General features: G+C 35.9%; 1 protein-coding gene across 1 annotated transcript in view; it reads left to right on the top strand.

Moving 5' to 3' along the window:
- Positions 1-20,672, top strand: part of DTNBP1 (dystrobrevin binding protein 1) — a 91,301-nt gene that overhangs the window by 8,941 nt on the left and 61,688 nt on the right. Inside the window, exons 3-5 of the mRNA XM_032462528.1 lie at positions 129-179; positions 5,090-5,150; positions 11,599-11,731. Of these exons, the coding sequence (XP_032318419.1) occupies positions 129-179; positions 5,090-5,150; positions 11,599-11,731 (245 nt within the window). The remainder of the gene's footprint in view (positions 1-128; positions 180-5,089; positions 5,151-11,598; positions 11,732-20,672) is intronic.

The following is a 20,672-nucleotide window of genomic DNA, read 5'->3' as shown; positions in this document are numbered from 1 at the left end:
TTAGATAAATTGTCATTAGTGATTTTAAAATAGTCCACATTATGACTGATAGTGTCAAAATTATCGTAACTTTTTAAGTTGGCCTAAATCAGCAACAGTTTTAATAAAATAAGTGTTTCTTTTCGCAGAACTATTCCATATTTGCCAAAGTACTCTGCTGGACTAGAATTACTTAGCAGGTAATTGTTTTTATTTAAGTGAAAAGGTTATGCTTCTGACTTTTGTCTAAACTTATTTTGTAATTTTATGGATAGAAACCTCAAAACAACTAAATTTTATCTTAACGTAGAGACTGGAAATTATTTACTTACTTGTTTCCCTCAGGGGCTTTTACATTTCACTGATGAATCCAAAGGCCATTCAGTCTTTGAGCATATTGATCACTGTTGTGTTTACTATTGGATACTTCATCACGTGCATGTATTGTTTATGATTTCTTTGTTGCAATAAAATTGATTCTGAATTTGAGTCCTTAATAATTTTCTTAACTTTGATTACTTAATGTTATACCATTTCTTCTCCAATTCATTTCTGCTGTTAAAATACATGATTTTCTTAGCTATGACATCAAAAACATAAGTAACAAAGAAATAAAAAGATAAATTGGTCTTCATCAAAATTTAAAACTTTTGCACTTCAAAGAATACCATTAAGAAAGTGAAACAATGGTCTGCAGAATGGGTAAAAATATTTGCAAATTATACATCTAAGTTATGTATCTAAAACATATAAAGAACTTTTGTAACTGAACAATAAAAAGATAAACAATGCAATGAAGAAATAGATGAAGAATTTGAATAGACATTTCCATAAAAAGATAGACAAATGGCCAATAGGCACATAAGAAGATTGTCAACATCATTAGTCATAAGGGAGATGCAAATCAAAGCCACAGTGAGATACTGCTTCATACCCACTAGGATGGCTGTAATCGGAAAGACAAATATTGACAAGTGGTGGCAATGATATGGAGAAATTAGAACCCTAATGTTTTACTAGTAGGAATATAAAGTGGCACAGCTGCTGTGGAAAACAGTTTGGTAGTTTCTTAAAGTTTAATGTAGAATTACCATGTGACCCAGCACTTTCACACTAAGAGAATTGAAAACCTATGTCCATGTAAAAAATTGTACACAAATGTACATAGCAGTATCATTCATAAAGCAGTATTCATAAGAGCCTGAAAATAGAAACAGCACAGATATTCATCAACTGCTGAATGGATAACCAGAATTTGGTATCTCCATTCAATGAAATATTATTCAGCCACAAAAAGGAATGAAGTACTGACCTATGCTACACTACAGATGAAACTTTCAAACATCATGCTAAATGAAAGGAACCAATAAAAGGGGCACATATTGTATGATTCCATTTATGTGAATTCTCCAGAATAGGCAAATCCATAGAGACAAAGATAATGGTTGCCAAGGTCGGGAGAAGAGAGGGGATACGTAAAGACTGCGAATGGGAGAGGGGTATCTTTTCAGGGTGATAAAAATGTTTTGAAACTAGATAGTGGTGATAGTTGCCCAACTCTGTGAATATACTAAAAACTACTGAATTATGCACTTTAGAAGCAAGAATTTTATGGTATGTCAATTAAAATTCAATAAAGCTGTTATGAAAATAAGTATATAGTTACTACAAAATATTGGCTATATTCTCTGTATAATTTTTTGAGGACCCTCCATGCTGTTTTCCATAGTAGCTGCACCAATTTACATTCCCATCAACAGTGTACAAGGGTTTCCTTTTCTCCACATCCTCACCAACATTTGTTATTTGATGTCTTTTTGATAATAGCCATCTAACAGGGCTGAGGTAGTATCTCATCGTGGTTTTGATTTGCATTTTTCTGATGATTTGTGATGTTGAGTTCCTTTTCATATACCTGTTGGTCATTTGTATGCCTTTGGAAAAATGTTACGAGCCTCTACCTATTTTTTAATCAGATTGGTTTTTTGCTATTGAGTTGCATGATTTCTTTACATATTTTGGGTGTTAACCCCTCATTACATACATGATTTACAAATATGTTCTCACATTCAGTAGGTTACCTATTTCATTTTATTGATAGTTTCCTTTGTTCTGCAGAACTTTTTTAGTTTGATGTAGTCCTGCTTGTTTACTTTTACTTTGGTATCTTTGCTTTTGGTGTCAGATTTAAAAAAATCATCACCAAGACCAGTGTCGAGCTTACTGCCTGTTTTTTTCTAGGAGTTTTATCGTTTCAGGTCTTACATTCAGGTCTTTAACTCATTTTGAGTTAAGTTTGGTGTAAAGTAGTTGTCAGTTTCATTCTTTCCAATGGGGCTGTCCAGTTTTTCCAACATCATTTATTGAAGAGACTGTCCTTTCCTCATTGTGTATTCCTGATTCTTTTGTTGTAAATTAATTGACCTTATATGTGTGGGTTTATTTTGGGGCTCTCTATTTTGTTCCATTGATCTTGTGTCCGTTTTTATGCCAGTTTCATGCTGTTTTGATTATTACAGCTTTGTGATAAAGTATGAAATCAGAAAGTGTGATGCCTCCAGTTTCTTAAGATTGTTTTGGCTATTCAGGATCATTTGTGATTCCATGCAAATTTTAGGATTGTTAGTTTCAGTTCTGCAAAAAATGCCATTGGAATTTTGATAGGGATTGCATTGACTCTGTAGATTGCTTTGGATATCACTTTGGAGCATGTGAACATTTTAACAATACTAATTCTTCCAATCCATGAACATAGGATACCCTGCCACTTATTTGTGTCTTCTCTAATTTCTTTAGTTAATAATCTTACAGTTTTCAGTGTGTAGGTCTTTCACTTCATTGGTTAAATTTATTCCTAGGGATTTCATTGTTTTTGATACAATTGTAAATGGGATTATTTTCTTCATTTCACTTTCTGTTTCTAGGGTATAGAAAGAGATGTTTGTATGTTGATTCTACATCCTGCAACTATACTGAATTTGTTTATTAATTCTAACAATATTTTGGTGGAGTCTTTAGGGTTTTCTATGTATAATTACCATGTCACCTTCAAATAAGGAGTTTTCCTTCTTCCTGTCTAATTTGGATGCCTTTTCTTTCTTTTTCTTGCATAATTGCTCTGGCTATGACTTCCAACATTATGTTAAATAAAAGTGGTGAGACTAGGCATCCTTGTCTTGTTCCTGATCTTAGAAGAAAAGCTTTCAGCTTTTCACTGCTGAGTATGATGTTAGCTGTGGGTTTGTCATATATGAAATTTGTTGAGGTACATTCTGTCTGTACCCACTTTGCTAAGAGTTTTTATAAATGGATGTTGAATTTTGTTAAATGCTCTTTCTGCATCTATTGAGATGATCATATGATTTTTATCCTTTATTTTATTAATGTGGTGTATCACATCACTTGATTTGTGGATGGTGAACCATCCTTGCATGCCTGGAAAAAACCCCACTTGATCATGGTGTGTGATCCTTTTAATGTACTACTATATTTGGTTTGCTGATATCTTTCTTTGTTTAATATAAGCATTTATAGCTATAAATTTCCCTCTTAGCTCTGCTTTTGCTTCTACCCATAGTTTTGATATGTTGTAATTTTATTTTCATTCGTCTCTTAATATTTTCTGATTTTCCTTTTGATTTCTTGTTTGACTCATTGGTTGTTTAAAAGCATATTGTTTAACTTCTGCAAATTAGTGAATATTTCAGTGTTTGTCCTGTTACTTATTTCTAACTTCAATCTTTTGTGGTCAGAGAAGATATTTTGTATGGTAGCTATCTTTTTATTTTTTAATATAGACTTTATTTTTTTTTTTAGAGTATTCTCAGGTTCACAGCAAAATTGAGCAGAAGGTTCAGAGATTTCTCATATATGCCTTTAAAAATCTATCAAGACTTCATTTGTGGCCTAACACATGTTCTCTCCTGGAGAATGTCCCTTGTATACTTCAGTAGAATGTGTATTCTGTTGTTGAGTAGAGTGTTCTGTATATGTCTGTTATCTAGTTGGTTTATTCTGTTGTTCATGTTCTCTTTTTTCTTACCCTCTGTCTGGTCAATTGATGCATTATTAAGAGTAGGTTACTGAAGTCTGTTATTGGAGAACTGCTTCTCCTTTCAATTTTGTCAGTTTTTGCTTTGTATATTTTGAGGATCATGTACAATAGTACAATTATCAAAATGAGGAAATTAACATTGATACGTAATCTATAGACCTTTTTCTCATTTTGTCAGTTGTTCCGATAATGCACTTTTTTCTGGACCAGGGTCCAATCAAGGATCACGAGTTGTATTTAGTCACCATATCTCATTCATCTCCTTTAATCGGTAGCAGTTCTTGTGCTTTCTTTGTTTTTTGTGGCCTTGACACTATTGAAGAGTGCTGGCTTGTTATTTTGGAAAATGCCTCTCAATTTGTGTGTATCTGCTATTTTCTCATGATGAAATTCAAGTTAGTGCCTTTATGGGAGAATGCTAGAAGAATAGTGTTGTGTAGTTCCAGTGCGTCATATCTTTAGGCACACGAGGTTGATATGTCTCATTAGTGTTGATGTTAGTATTGGTCACTTGGTTTAAAGAAGTGTCTGCCAGGTTTCTCGGCTCTTAATACTGTTTCCCCTTTTAAATTAATGAGTATCCTGTGGGGAGATACTTGGAGACTGTGAAACTATCCTGTTTCTCTTCATACTTTCACCACTAATTTTAGGATCTATTACCGTTCTTACCTGAAATAATTATTATGTTTACCAAATGGTGATTTTCTATTTTTATAAATTTTTTCTACAATTATTAATTAGAATTCTGCAGGGAGGAGTTTTTCCTTTCTCCCCCATTTATTTATTCAGTTATTTCTTTAAATCACTGAATTCATGGATATTCATTTTATTCTTTGAGTTACAACCCATTGCTACCAGTATTTATTTTGTTGCTCAAATTGTCCCAGATTTGGCCATTGTACGTCTCTTCAAGTTGACTTCTGTGTTTTTGTAACATATCCCCATTATTTTTTGAGCTTTTCCTTTCTGACACCACTGGATGTTCCAGGTTTCTCTTTAGATAGTATTTTCTTAATGTATGGCTTGTATTTTGAGTTAGTGTTTTGCTTTTCTTAGGTATGAAGATACATGGGCTGCACTCCACAGGAGAGCCAAGGAATGCGCAAGTGCTGGAGAGGTAAGGACTTGGCTAATCTTAAACTTGTGGGAAAAATATCTTTTTGCAGTGTTAAATGCTAGTTTTTAAGAAATTAAATTTGTAATTGTATTAATGTTTTGTAGGATATCTGCAGTGGAATTTTGTAATTTATTATGAAACTAAAGCACATTTTCATAATTTCTCAGTCAAGTAGTTTAGTTTCATTAGGCTTAGAGAGTTTATAACTTTTATTCTAGAGTCGCAAGTAAACATTTGGTTCATCCACGTATAATGCTTTAAATTTGAGTCTGATGCTTTTGTAGTATATGTAAATTATAAGATGTAATTTTCTACTCACTAAGAATTCCTTATTATTTGGGCAAAAGTTTAACTTTGCTTTGTCTACCTAAAACCATTAGTTTGCATATTAGCAAATAAATATAAAAATTTCAAGAGTCATGCTTAAGTCACTTAGAAGAACAAACTATTTTCTAGCACCATAGAGTTACAATGAATAAAATTAACTTGTAATTAAAATTATTTAGTAAATATATTTAAAGCTTTTTAAGCCAGGATCAAATACTCTGTGCTATTGATGGCCAGTCAAGCTTTATTTCTTTCTAAAACCACTTCTTTGATTTTGATTTTAATTAATTTAGACTGAAGGCTGGGAAAAAAAAAAAAAACAAACAAAAAACAGGGAACTGAAATCAGAGTGGTTTAAAAAAAAAAAAAAAAAAGAAAAACCAACATGGAATCTGGGGTCAAATACTAAAACAAAAGCTTTAGAGGTTTATGTCTGTGGGGATTTTGAGACTTTGTCTATGGGGACCTGAGCCTCAGTCTGTGATTCCTGCATAAAGCTCTTGGATATTTGAAGTGGCTACATCTCTCTGTGAAAGGTTAAGCTAGGAAGCTTAAAAAAAAAAAAAAAAAGACGAAGAAAAGCTACCTGTTGGCAAAAGGAGGCAAGGAGGAAACCTGTCTTTATGACAACTTGGAACATACCTAGTATCCTTTTCGGATTTGTTTCCGTGGTCTTGGCCTCACACGAGCGTGGGGCTCTTAATTTACACTTCCTGCAAGATCAAGGAACCACTAACTTAAATGAAGGGGCCACAAGTGGCTATGTTTTTTGTCACCCAACAGAAACAAACACAGGTTCTGCAAGGATGAAGCTTGTAAACCTAGGGCTCTCAAGATTCCCACAGATTGATCCCCCATGCCCTTCCCCAAATTAACAGAAAAGCACGCATCTTCTTTCTGCATGGGCTCCTTGTACTGTCTTGTGATTCTGATATTCTAGCAATTTTATTTGAAATTTAATTTGAGGATCTTCTCACACATTGTTTTAAAATGTATATCAAGCTTAAATATAAAATTTTCTTATATAAATATTAGCCAGAACTTTGTATATGTGTTTGTCTGTGAATGCTGGATAATAAACAAAAGGCATTTTACCTGGGAGACATTCTGCAGTCGATGGCTGTGTTGGCAAACCAAGTCCACCCATTCATAAAAAACAAAATACACCAGGTTTATCCCAAGATCAAAAAGGTTGGTTTCACATTAGAAAATCTTTTAAATGCTGTTGACCACATTAACAAATGAAAAATATATGATCATTAGATGCAGAAAATACATTCAATAAAATTACTCAGAGTAAAACATTTTAGCAAGTTTTTAATAGAAGATAACTTTTGTCCTGATATCTACCCAAACCTGCAGGATCTGACTTGTAGTATATTTATCCCATATTCAGTCATCTTGCTAAAAGCTCTTATTCTAATAATTTGCATTCAGGGATAGGAGTTGTTTTGTGTAGATGGAAGGGAAGGGAAAAAACTTACCAATCTTTCATTTCTTCATGGCTTTTTATAGTGGGTAGAACCTCCAATATAACATTAAATAAAAGTAGCTAAAGATCTTGGTTCAAATTTTGGCTCCATCAGAGTTAAATGTGAAAGGAAAAGCTATACATCTTTCAGAAAATAGTAGAAAAGCTTTAAGAGCTCAGGGTAGAGAAAGACTTCTTAAATAAGGCATAATCACCAGCAATAAATTAAAATATTGATCATTTTTATCAAAGCTTCTGTTCATCAAACAACACTATGAAAAAGTTAAGCAAGTCACGAAACAAAGGACAAGTGTTTAAAAAAAATATGGAAAACCTCTACAAACCATTAAAAGGGAACAATTACCTAATAAAAAGAGAGCACAAGATATGACCAGGCGTTAACACCAAAAAAAAAACGTGAGTGGCCAGTGAACATGGAAACGTGTCCTCACTCGATTAGTATTCGAGGAAATACAAATTAAAGTCTCAAATTTACACTCATTAGATTATGAAAAACTTAAGAAGCCTTGAATTTTCTGTGCAGACGGTCATTATTCATAGATGACAGTTTTCCCATCGTCACAGATGATGAGGAACAAGTAGAACTAGGGAGTTCACATCGATGGACACAGTCATGTTAGAAAAAGTGAGTTGGCATAAAATAGGGGTTGAAGTTGCACATGCCTTTCAAGCAGTGGTTCCACCCCTAGGGGTGCTTCCAGAGCACTGCATCCTTAGCTTTCTCCTGGTAATGTTGGTATGGCATAGAGTTCCTTGGATAACATTGGCGTGGTGTCATCCATTCGCTGTGTGACAAGTAGCTGAGAGTACTTGAAGTCCGAGGTGGCTAGGGGAGGTATAGTTACTCCAAGCCCTGTGGAACTACTCTGGGAGGTGACGAGCTCAATGTCTTTGACATGTCAGTAACTAATTTGTGAAAATTGCGTGTATGCACCAGGAGTTTTGTACGAGAATACAACTAGAGGATTTTAGTGAAACTTGAGACAGTCCCAAAGTCCAGCTATAGAATAAATTATTATCCATGAAATCAGATACTGTACAGTAGTGACCATTAGTGAACTGCTGCACTGTATCAGCGTGAATGAGTCCCACAGTGTTCGATGAAGACTATATCCCATAGAGGAGCTTTAACAAAACTTATTGCTTTGATTGTAAGGAGTGTTTCATAATAAAATATATAGGAGGAAGAGTTTCCTGTAAGATCTGTTGTTGAATTTATGCTATTTAGGGGGCCTTAAATTTTTTCTTAGTTGAGTACTTGGTTATTTTAAAACCCGTATCTGATCAAAAATGCCTCTATTGATTTCCAGAAATATAGTCCTCAGCTTTAAAAATGGAAATTTTATTTTAAAGCTCTCTGACGTACTGTTGAGACATATGTAAACATCTAAAATGTGTATCTTTAATGTGCAAAGTGTTTTTATCATGTGTTTATTTTGTCAGACCATGCTCATGTATCTTCAGTGGCCTTTAACCAAACAGTGTCAGACTGCCAGGGCAAATATACTTAAGGACAATTCAGTCTTGTTAACAAATTATTTTATACTCAGCTGCTTTAAAGCTAATTCTTACTAAGTAGTCTTAAAATTCAGAGCAACATCTTAGAAAATAGTTTGGTCAATGGTAACTTTGCTGTCTAGGCTTTTTCTACATTTTTTTTTTTTTTACAAGTTCTTTGTGGGGTTTTTTTTTCCCTCCCTTAGCAATATATAAATGAATATGTAGTAACTAATGACTTAGTGGTTAGATTCCAAGGGTACCTTTTTAAGGTTAGACTTCCAGTGCATTTTTTTTGCTTCCTATTGTTGTGAAATATTTGGGTGCCTTCAAATTGAACTCTTAAGAGTCATGTTTTAACAATTTGGTCTGTAACCTGGTTGCATTAGACATGTGTCACTCTTTCTTGAGTTCCAGCTTGGATCTCTCCTGCCTGTGGTAGAAAGTGAACTAAACTGGGTGTAGGAACCCCTAGTTTCTGCAGTAATACATTTTGACGTTGGGCAGATGAATGTAGTCTCTGTTTTTAGTTTCCTCATATATAAAATGGTGTAACTCACCTAGCCTGCTTACCAAGCAAAGTTGTTTGGAAATCACATGGAATAAGATGCTCCCAAAACTCTGAACTGTTGAGTTTTATACAAAGTAAGGTCCTAATATTACCCATTTTGAAAATCATTGGTGTTTCCTGCTTTTTCTTCCTTCTCCTAACCGCATGTCCGCCAGGAGGAATTTTGGAATGAAGCACTAAGGATTTGTCTTGCTACTTAAACTTGATTTCCTGGTGTTAAATTTGGGTTTATTCAGAATTATTTGCTTGTAGGAGAAAAATTGGCCTTCTGGAGATAGCTCATTTATTATCACTAAGTAAAGTTGAAATACAGTTTTTCAGAACCCCTTCTTTGCTAGCTTTTTACGTTTCTTCTTCCTTTCATGCCCCCCTAAAACACAACCCCTAGAATATGGATTAAGGGCATGGACTTAAGTGTCAGATTCCCTGGGATTGAATCTAGGTCCTCTGTGGCCCTTGAGAAGTTGACTTATCTTTATTACACCTAATTTCTTCATCCGTAAAATGGAGGTGGTAATATTGCTCTGTTTACAAGGTTGCTCTGTTTAAATAAGATATATGTAAATTGCTTAGCATGGGGCCTGGTACATAGAAAATGCTCAAAATGTTTTAGTATTATTACATAATTATTGATAATGATTTCTGAGAATCTATTCAACTTTCCCTTCTTTTAAATTAAAATGATGTTTTAATGCATTCTGATATAGTCTCTATATTTCTTGTATTCTATATGCAGAATATAAATTTTTAATTTTGTGAAAAATGTGAACTGTTCTGTACTTAAGTTTTAATATTTAAGTATTTTGCACTTTAACTTTCAGTAAGAAATAGTTAATATCTAGAATTTGTTATAGATTTTTGAAAGTATTAACTTAATTAACCAGAGTAGTTAAGATTTAACAAGCTTTTAAAGAAATACACCATGTATCAGGAAAAATATGTTATTGTCAGATCAACTCTGTGATACAGGAGTTAATTTTTCTTAGAGTTTAAAAACTGAAGCTGAGTATTTGTTGGACCTACTACCAGACTAAAGCACCAAGAGGGCAGGATTTTGTTTTTTCTCTGTTCACCGTTGGGTCTCCAGTGCCTGGCACAGAGTGGGTAGTCACCAGAAGTTTGTTGAGTACTATAAATGAATCCTGTGGACACAGATCCTTGTTTCAGGCCTTGGTTTCCTTATTACTACATCACAGCTGTCTCTGTTAGGGCTGCCTAGTGTGTTTTAAATACTCTTCGGGATCTTTATAAATCCGGTTGGCACAGACATTTTTAAGTATACAAAACTAATGAGAAATGCAACTGGAGTAACGCTTGATGTCACCTCCCCAGCTGAGCTGAGGCTTGTATGTGAGGTGGTCATCCCTCCCACGTGGGCTGAGTAACAGTGGGGGGGTGTGGGAGGTGGGGGTACAGTGAGGGGAGGAGGCAGCTTGCTAAACTCCTTGTCATAGCTTAATTCTTTTATTTCAATGTTGTGAATGCCTAGAATATATTAAAATGTAGAAACTAAAGCAGTCCAGCACCACATCTAAATAATTTTCTACCTTATTTTGATATTTTTATTCCTCTAAAATTTATTTCTTTAGTGAGATTTAGTAAAAATCATTGTATTCATATTTCAACTCTTAAAGAATCTTTATCTTGGGATGTGTAAATTGCCCCCCTTTTTTGGTAACTGTAAACTCTGATTTACATATAAAATTCAAATGCATTTTCTTCTGCTGTATGATGGATTTTGCAGTCTGTACTTATTGGACAGAATGTAGGCATCTTTCACGATTCTTGCCTGTCATTGGTGATGCTTTCAGAAGATGACCTCTCCTTGCTCCTTCTAAATCTTGTTCTGGGCCCTTTCATTCCTCACCATGTTGAGACCAAAACAAAATTGCCTAGGAGAAACTGATGTCTGTCATTTTCCTTACAGTCTGATTTTAGGCTAGTCTAGCATCTCATAACCTGCTATTAGGAACCTTTCACATCTGAACTTCTTCTTTGTTAGTATAAACCCTTTTCTTCTTTTTCTGGGGTTTATCAGTTGCCTCAATATTCCCATCATATGCAAGTACCATTTACTTTACTTTATGCAGTAAATGTCCCTGTTTAAATGTAAATTGAATCATAATATATTCTATATGCATTCGGGAACTTTTCTTTTAAAAGAATTCCTTTTGCAAAGCAAATAATTACCCGTTCATTATGTTTTGGGTTTGTTTTTGTTTTCTCTTTGGTTGTTAGTGGCAGTTTTTTTGTTTTATTTTTTGGATTTTCAAATACATGGTTTACTTAAATATAGGGTATACTTAGAAGTGACTTCTAAGGTCATTGCTGAACTTTCTCTTTTCTAGGTTAAGATGCACTTTGTGATACAAGCAGTAATTTGAGGTTTTCTGCACTGAATATTAAGGTGGTTCTTTTCTAAGAAAGAAAACAACTTCAGCCTCTCTGTACTCAGGAGAAGGGCTTTTAAAGATAACACTGACTGGCTCTCATCACGCTGAATATAATCTCTTTGTGCCTACAGACTGGCTTTACTCTTGCCCCCCTCTTCTGCATTGCAGCTGGTGGACAGCGAGGTGGTCATGCTCTCCGCACACTGGGAGAAGAAGCAGACGAGCCTGGTCGAGCTACAGCAGCAGCTTCAGCAGCTTCCAGGCTTAATCGCAGATTTAGAATCCATGACAGCAAATCTGAGTAAGTTTTACGGTTGAATCTATACATTACTTCTGGGAATGAAAATAAGTTGGTGTAATTCCAAAGCTTTCTAAGACTACGTTAAATTATTCCTTACCAAGATTTGGGGGGAAATAATGAGTTCTGATTAATTTCATATGCTGATTAAGTGAGGATTAGACAAAAAATGATTTGAAGTTTAGAAATGATTTCTAAAACACACCACTTTTTCTGCCTTGGTTCTGCTCCGGAAACATAATTTTGTTGATTCTTAAGGTGACTTAGGCTTGTCTTCGTGACTTTCAGTCTCTGTTTAAAAGTATAAATGTAGGAAATAAAAGGGATTAGGGTGGCTTTCTTATGACTATAGGATGAACTCTGGAAGCTGTTACTTTTGAAATTAAGTCTGCTCAAACTTTTCATGTTCTTGTTGGCCATCTGCATTTCCTCTTTTGGAAAAATGTCTGTTCAGTTCTGCCCATACTTTAAATGGGTTAGTTGGTTGGTTGTTTGCTTTTTAATTGAAGTACCGTTGATTTATAATGTGGTGCTAGTCTCTGGTGTACAGCACGGATGGGCTTGGAGGGCGTTATGCTACGCGAAACAAGTCAGAGAAAAACAAGCACTGTAAGATACTACTAACATGTAGAATCTAAAAAAAATACAAACTAGTGAGTATAACAGAAAAGAAACAGACTCACAGATGTAGAGAAGGAACTCGTGGTTACCAGTGGGGAGAGGGACAGGGGAGGGGCAAGATGGAGGTGGAGGACTGAGAGGTGCAAACTATCAGGTGTAAAACAAGCTACAAGGATGTATTGTACAACGCAGGGAATGTAGCCAGTATTTTAAAATAACTATAAATGGAGCATACCCTTTAAAACTTTGTGAATCACTATATTGTATCCCTGTAACATACAATATTGTACATCAGCTATGCTTCAATTTAAAAAATAAGACATTGTAAAATAAACACATAAATAAATTTTTAAATGGTTTTAAAAAATTAGGTCTGCTCAGAGCTTCATGTCTTGAAATAGGCTTTTTTCCCCTCCGCAAACTGAGAGATCAGACAGATCCAGTTAAATGGGGTGCCTGTTTGGCTAAATTTACACCTTGTGGAAGTTTGTTTCTGCTGGTTGTTTTCATTGGGATGGCTTATGCTGGTACTCTTCATTTCTTGGGTTTATATTCAGAAAACTAACTTTTGTGCTTGGCAGGGCCACAGCTTTGGATAATATTGTGGCTTATTATTTTCTAACCAAGCTTACGATCTTAGTGAAGTAAGAGGTAGGAGCTATCTACCTTGGAGATGAGTTTTGTGAGCTAATAACCTGATCCAGTCCTAATAGGTAGGGTATCCCTACCTTCTTATCATCTCTTCTTTTTTAAATATTACTTTTTTTAAGGCAAAACAAAGCTGATTTACAACACAAGTAATTAGCAAATCATAAAACAGGTTTTTGTGTGTGTGTGAATAAAATAGACCCGAATGGTATCTGCAGTGCTATTGCTGATAACAGTAGCTCATGATTATAGCACCCACTGTGTGTCAGAATTTGTTCAGGGCTTTACAGATGTTACCTTCAATCTTCACTAGATCCCTGCGAAAGTAGCTTTTATTATCCACTTTTCAGATAAGGAAGGTTAGGCTCGGAGAGGTTGTGACTTGCTCAGGGTCACACAATAAGATGTGGATCCAGGATCCCAACCCAGGGGGATGACATCCTCGGTGGGGGTGAGGTGGTTAGGATGGCAGCTGCCCATAGACCCCACGAACAGCAGTCTTGAAGCCCTGGCATCAGTGTTTTGCAATTTCTGAAGGCAGGGCATGGAAGAGAGATTCTGAGTCGTAGGATTAAGGCCCTCTGCATTATTTCCCTCTTGCAGGTATAGGAATGAGCCTTCTCAAGTCTTTGATAACTAACTGATGGAAAAAGCCTCCAGGATATTTGGAATATTCCTTTTAGCCACTTTCCTTTTAGCTGCTCTTCATGTATCTCTTTGAGTTGCTTGCTTTCCATTGGTTGTGTATTTCTTTGCAGAGATACCTACGATAATAGCCCCTTCTTTTTTTTTTCCAGCTGAGAGTAAGTTCTGTTTATAGATTTTCTTTGTTTGATACCACTCTGCTGATGAAATGCCCTTTGCCACAATTCTAATTATTTTCATAGTCAATTCTGCTTAGGAAATGCAGTTTAAATAAGTCTTTCTTAAAATAGAATATACTGTATTTTCTTCTCAATTAGGATTCTAATATCCCGGGAAAAGTCTGACATTTAGAGATGTAATACCTTCTCTTTGGAAACTGCATTTTGGCTTCTTAAATGAGTAGGGTGGGCTTCCCAAGTGCTCACTTGAATTCTCTCTTTACTAATCTGAGAACATTGACCACTGAAAGCAAATTAAAGCTAAAGGATTCTCTGAAATACTGGTATTATAGACAGATAGTCACTTCCAAGTAATTTGAATCATATTTTTTTTCATTTAAGTAGTTAACATACAAGGTGGGGAGGGTGTAGCTCAAGTGGTAGAGTGTATGCTTAGCATGCACAAGGTCCTGGGTTCAATCCCCAGTACCTCCTGTAAAAATAAATAAATAGACCTAATTATCTTCCCCCAACCAAAAAAAAAAAGTAGTTAACATACAGTATTAATTTCAGGTGTACAACATAGTGATTTGATGTTTATGTACATTATGAATTAATCACCATGCTAAGTCTGGTAGCCTCCTGTCACCACACAGAGTTATCATAGTATTATTGACTGTATTCCCTGTGCTGTACATCACACCCCCAGGACCGACTTATTTTATAACTGGAAGTTTGTACCTCTTAATCCCCTTCGCCTGTTTCACCCAACCACTCAGCCACCCTCTCCTCTGGCAACTACCAGTTCTCTGTGTTTATGAGTCTGTCTGTTTCTATTTTGTTTTGTTTATTCATTTACTTTGTCTTTTAGATTCCATATGAAAGTGAAATCATACGGTAGTTGTTTTTCTGTGTGACTTATTTCACTTAGTGTAGTATCCCCAGGGTCCATCCATGTTGTCACAAATGGCAAGATTTCATTCTTTTTTATGGCTAAGTAATACTCCACTGTGTATATCTATATATTACATCTTTATCCATTCATCAGTCAATGGACACTTAGGTTGCTTCTGTATCTTGGCTATTGTAACTAATGCTGTAGTGAACATAGGATTGTATATGTATCCCGATCGATCTGTCTGTCTGTCTGTCTATCTATCTATCTATCTTTCCTAATTAGTGCTTTCATTTTCTTCAGATAAATACCCAGGAGTGGAATAACTGGGTCATATGACAGTTCTATTTTTTATTTTTTGAGGACCTTACGTATGTTTTCTGTAGTGGCTGCAGCAAGTTTACATTTCTACCAACAGTGTACAGGGGATCCCTTTTCTCCACATCCTCACCAACACTTGTTAATTGTCTTTTTGATAATAGTCATTCTGACAGATTGTGGTTTTGATTTGCTTTTCCCCAATAATTAGTGATGTCGAGCATCTCTTCATGTGTCTGTTGGCCATCTGGATGTCTTCCTCGGATAAATGTCTATTCCAGTCCTCTGCCTACTTTTTAATCAGATTGTTTAATTTTGTTTTTTTGATATTCAGTTGTGTGAACTCTTTATAGATTTTGGATATTAACCCCTTATTAGATATATCCTCTTGCAGTATCTTCTCTCATTCAGGAGGTTGCCTTTTCATTTTGTTGATGGTTGCCTTTGCTGAACAAAAGCTTTTTAGTTTCACAGTAGGCCTGTTTGTTTATTTTTGCGTTTGTTCCTTTTGCGTAAGGAAAATAATTCTGAAGCCAAATTTGGTAGGTTGTAGAAACATATCTATTATCATTAATGTATTTTGTGAATTCATTTTAACAAGTTTATGCATCATTCTTAGATATTTGAATCATTTGAATTTAAATGTTTGTTCACATACTGTAGATTCTTTCATTTTTTGGTAGCCTCAAAATACTTTATCATTACCTAAATACCTTGGCATGATGTTACAAGGCTTAAATAGTCAGGCAATAATAAAAAATAAAAATAACTTAGAGGAAAATAATAACTCATATATATGTAGTCACAAGATTCTCTTAACGTCTTTAAACTTTTTACCCTTTCACTGTCAAATCCATATCCAATCAGTCCGTTCATTTTCCAGACTACTTAACTCTTTTAGTCTTGCCTTGCTCTCCAAAGAGTGTGCCCTTATTAAAGAATAAGGGATTAATATAATGTGAGCAATTTGGACCTTTGATGATGCTTTTAGCTGTGTTATGCTATGGCTTAAAAATATGACTCCTGATTACATGCTCCCTCAGGAATTAAGAACAGATAATCCATTCATGTTGTGTTTTTTTTTTTTAATGTGGTGTGATCCATCCAGCTCACAAAAAGCCTGTGTAATAAATAATTACTGGTAAGGCTTATCATGCAAAAAGAAATGATAAAGATATGCTGGGAATTCGAAAATAAGGGCCATGGGCTGACTCTCAGATCTGGGTTTTGATCCCAGTTCCGCAGCTCCTGATCTGTGAGACTCCATGCAGGTTTCTTAACTGCATGAAGCTTTAGTTTCTTTATTTGCAAAATTAAGGGTAGTTGCAGGATTGAGTGAGATGATGGGTGGAAAGCACTCAGCACAGTGCCTGGTACATATTAGGTATCTGCTGAGTGTCAGGCACTGTTTGTAGGCTCTGGGCATGCAGCAGTGAACAAGACCGGGTAACTGCCACCAGGATGCTGACATTCTAGTGGGAGTCTCTCTAGCCGTTGCAAATTTACAAAGCCATCGTCTTTGACACAAGGGTGTGGATGGATGTTATGCGATTTAGCTTGTCCTGCAAAATTGTTCAAATGCAAAACCGTACATGAAATGTGGTGAGATGAGCAGTGTAGTGTTCTGTATAGTGAAAGGCAGTAAGGGTAAAATGGAGTGTTGTCATCCAGATTCTGTATCCTTTCTTATTCTGTGCATTTTATTGTAAAACTAGTGAACTGTTTGAAAAGTATTTATTGAATTCTCTTGAACTTCCACTAGAGGGTAGTCTAATCCTGTTCCTATATTGAAGTTTATAATGTCAAGGGCTTGTCTGAATTTTCTCTATTGCTTAGTTTATTTTATATGACCTACTTTAAGAAGACTGTTACCTTCATCTAGAACAGAAGATTCTGTTAATTCTTAGATAACAGAGGGCTGTAAGAGAATGAAGGCTTTCTACTGCGTTTGCACATTTCTTTTGACCTGACCTAACCAGATACGTCACTGTTTTGCTGTCTCTGTACAGAATTTGAGAGTGCCTCTAGCAGGGAGACAGTTACTAGGGTTTCACAAAACAGATTATCTTATTGTCCAGGTTATGTTCTGAAATTAGACCCTTCATTAACTCTCTTTAGACACCTTTTAGTATATACTACACAGATCTCATTTGTTCCATAATGGCTTTTTAATGCATTTACTAAAAGTTCCCTTTTACTATACCATCATTACCTTATTACCTTATTACATGAAAGAGTAACAAAAGCATCTGAAGACTCTTGTGGTCTTTTAGTACCTGGCCTCTGTGACCTATGGATTTGTAGTCAAAGATTCCTTGAGGCTAATTATTTTTCTTAGAAAAAAACTCATTAAGTGTGAAATTTTTGATTTTAGCATGCTGCTTTATATTCTTCATTTATCAGTGGTTACACTACAGATAATACGTATTTGAACTAAATGGCACAAAGGAAAATTCCAAACAGAATGGCTCTTCCTCTGGGACGGTTTCCTCACAAAGACTTGTGAAGCTCTTTCCCGCACAGCTGTCAGGCTCTCCCAGATGGCTTTTTCCAATAAAATTCCACCCATCTTTTCCACTGATCACTGAGTGAGACATATGCTGTTGTTAACAGTGAGCCAAATGGTGAGGCTGGAGCTTCCTGTAAAGGTATATTTGTGTCCACGGAGGCCTGCTAGTGTTTTATGTACATGCATTCTAAGTTTGGTTGCCAAATTTACTCATATCTGCAATTTGTTTTGTAATAGGAGATAAGCAGGTTGTGACAGGAAGATTACATTCTGCCCATTTTTAAAATTTTCTAATTTTTTGTTAATGGACATACTGGGGATTGAACCCAGGACCTCGTGCATGCTAAGCATGCGCTCTGTCACTGAGCTATACACACCCCACCATGTCCATTTAAATTCAATACTCAGAATATACATCATATATATGCTTGTAATTATTAAAGAGATTTTTTAAGTTTTTAATATAAAAAGGGAAGAAAATTTACTGATTTTTTATTTTTCTGGAAGTGAAAGTATTTCTTAAAGAGAAAACATGCTATAAGGAAGAAAATTTATTTTCATCAGTACAGTTCTTCTATATTTTATTACTGATTTCAAGTCTGTTAAAAGTTAAAATGGACAAGTTCCATTGCTGATTCTGCTTTAACTCACTGGTAATGCGGCCTGATTTGACACACTGATAACAAAGTACCATCATGTAGTTTAATGTTTTCTAAGTTCTATGTCCATGTTTAATTTATTTGTTTACAAAATTTAACATGACTTCCTAATATTTGAATTAGATGAACATGTCATAGATTTGCTTTCTTGGTTGTTATTTTATGTTTTAGAGTGATAGAATCATTCTATGTCCAGAAATTATTCTTAATTGAATTCAGAAGACTAGGTATTAGGGGATACAAAGATGCAAAAATACAGACTTTATCCTTAAGACTCTTAAAGATTCCTGAGAGAGATGAGAGCACACAAGTAGTTGCATGATGTCAGAGTACGAGTCCTGTGTCAGGTTCACGGGTCTGTGGAAGAAGCACAGAATGGGGAGCTGGTGCTGCAGGCTGCAGGGAGGGATGGCACTGACCTGAACCTGCGAGGGAGATGGGGGTGGGCAGGAAGGCTGGTGGAGACATCTCAGGAACAGGCAGAGGCAAGGAGGAGATGAGTGGTCCTAAAGAGTAGTAGTGAGATTGGGAAAGTAGGTTGTGGCCAGGGTGTGAGAGGTCCCTGAATGCTCAGGTAAGGAGTTAAACTGGATTCCTAAAGTCCTCGGGAGCCTTTGAAACTTTTAAAGGGGAAAACAGGAATATGAGCTTGGGGGTAACCATAAAATGACCACTGACTGTCCCAAACCTTTTAAATCTAGATTTGACATTTAGCACAGGAATATAATGTTCTTGGCGTGTCTTTCGAAGCCTCACTCTTATCCAGTCCCCTAAATGCTAAGGATTCTTTATTAAATGTAATTATTCTGGTTCTTATCACTAATCAGAGTGAAATAGCATTTAAATAATCCTATCAGCTATGATCGTCTTTTAAGACTGTCAAACTGCTTATAACAGAATGAGCTGAACACTGCTTCTTCAGGGCCAGTAGTACTAGCTCCCAGTCGTTTCTCCATTTAACATAACAATAAAAAATAATCTAAATAGCAACTAATATAATAGCATCATTGCCTGTTTTCCCCCACATAAACTCCTTATGTGCCATTTATGACATTATTAAAAATCTTATATATAATTTTTCTTGATTAAAAACTTAGATTTTGCAAATTGTTTCAGGTCAGGTTTTCTATAGGCACATGTATTAGTGACCCCTGAAGAGAGTTCAGAACTTATGAACTGCATGATTATCAGTCTTTTCCAGACTTATGATCTTCAGTGATACCTCAATATGATAAAAGTCATTACCTAAAATGTCTTTGAAGAGGAGTGCTAAACTGCTTGTCATCACTTTTTCACTTTTTAGTGAAATTTTGTTTTCCCCCAGAATCCATGTCTTTAAGCCGTAGACCCTACCAAATAGAAGAGGAAGTTTTTGTAAGCATAGCTGTTTAGTAGAGTTAAAATTTTGGATATTAGAAAATGTGAATGCTTCCAGATTTAATAATCTCTGGATCAAAGATTAATTAAAAACAATGCAAAGTTTGCATCTTAATAAACCTAAATTTGCAAGTTGAAGTTAGGGAATTTGCTCCTAATGTAGATGCTGCAGGTGAAGGGAGGGTATGTTCAGTGATAGAGTGTGTGCTTAGCATGCACGAGGTCCTGGGTTCAATTCCCAGTGCCTCCATTAAAATAAATAAGTAAATAAATAAACCTAATTACCTCCCTCCAAAACAAAAACAACAAAAAATAAATTTTAAAAAATGTAGCTGCTACAAAAGCTAATTTAGAAAGTCACATGACAACCTAATGGGTAAGGGAAGGAATTAGACAGAGCTCATGTCTGTCTGAGGGAGGCCGCACAGCCAGCTTGCTCCTTCCCGGCGTCTGTGACTTCCACGCTTGGGAGTCACGTTTCTTGCTGAGCCTCACTCTCCCTCATCTCTGAGGATGCCTCTCCTTTGAGTTCTCACAGCACCTCAAGCCCAGCTCTGTCAGGCCGTGTCATCACTGAAATATGTTTCCCCTCTACTTTAAGCAGTTTGAGCACGGGGACTATCTTTTTCATCTTTGTGTCCCAGTGTCTGGCACATGTGGTGAGTGTTCAGTAAGTGGCTGTGATGCTGTCCAAGTTCTAAAATCTCTGACTCCTAAAACTCTTCTGTTGTCTGAGAGAACAACCAGCCTTCACTCTTACAGCTAGAAAGTCTTGGGCTACTTAGCAGCTGTCATTGGAAATCATTGTGTGTAAGAAGGGCTGCGTTTTGATTCCTGGGTGCTATTCTAGCTAGGTGACCTTGGCGAAGGCACTGAATTCAGTGCTGCAGGCTTTGGCTTGAATCTTTTAAATGAAGGATTTGACTAGATGATCTCGGTGTTCCGGTGAAGCTGCCTCTGTGGCCTAGAGGCAAAGTTGAGCCGTGAAAGGCCAGTGCTCAGTGCCCTGTGCTTCCTGAGTGTGTGTGCATCTCCATGGTGCCCTGGGGAGTTACGTGTGTCATGTGCCCTGAAGAAAGAAAGGCTGAAGTACTTTGGAATCTCAAATACCAAA

This window comes from Camelus ferus, chromosome 20 (genome assembly GCF_009834535.1).
Source record: "Camelus ferus isolate YT-003-E chromosome 20, BCGSAC_Cfer_1.0, whole genome shotgun sequence".
NCBI lineage: Eukaryota > Metazoa > Chordata > Mammalia > Artiodactyla > Camelidae > Camelus > Camelus ferus.
This window is presented reverse-complemented; position numbering and strand designations above follow the sequence as displayed.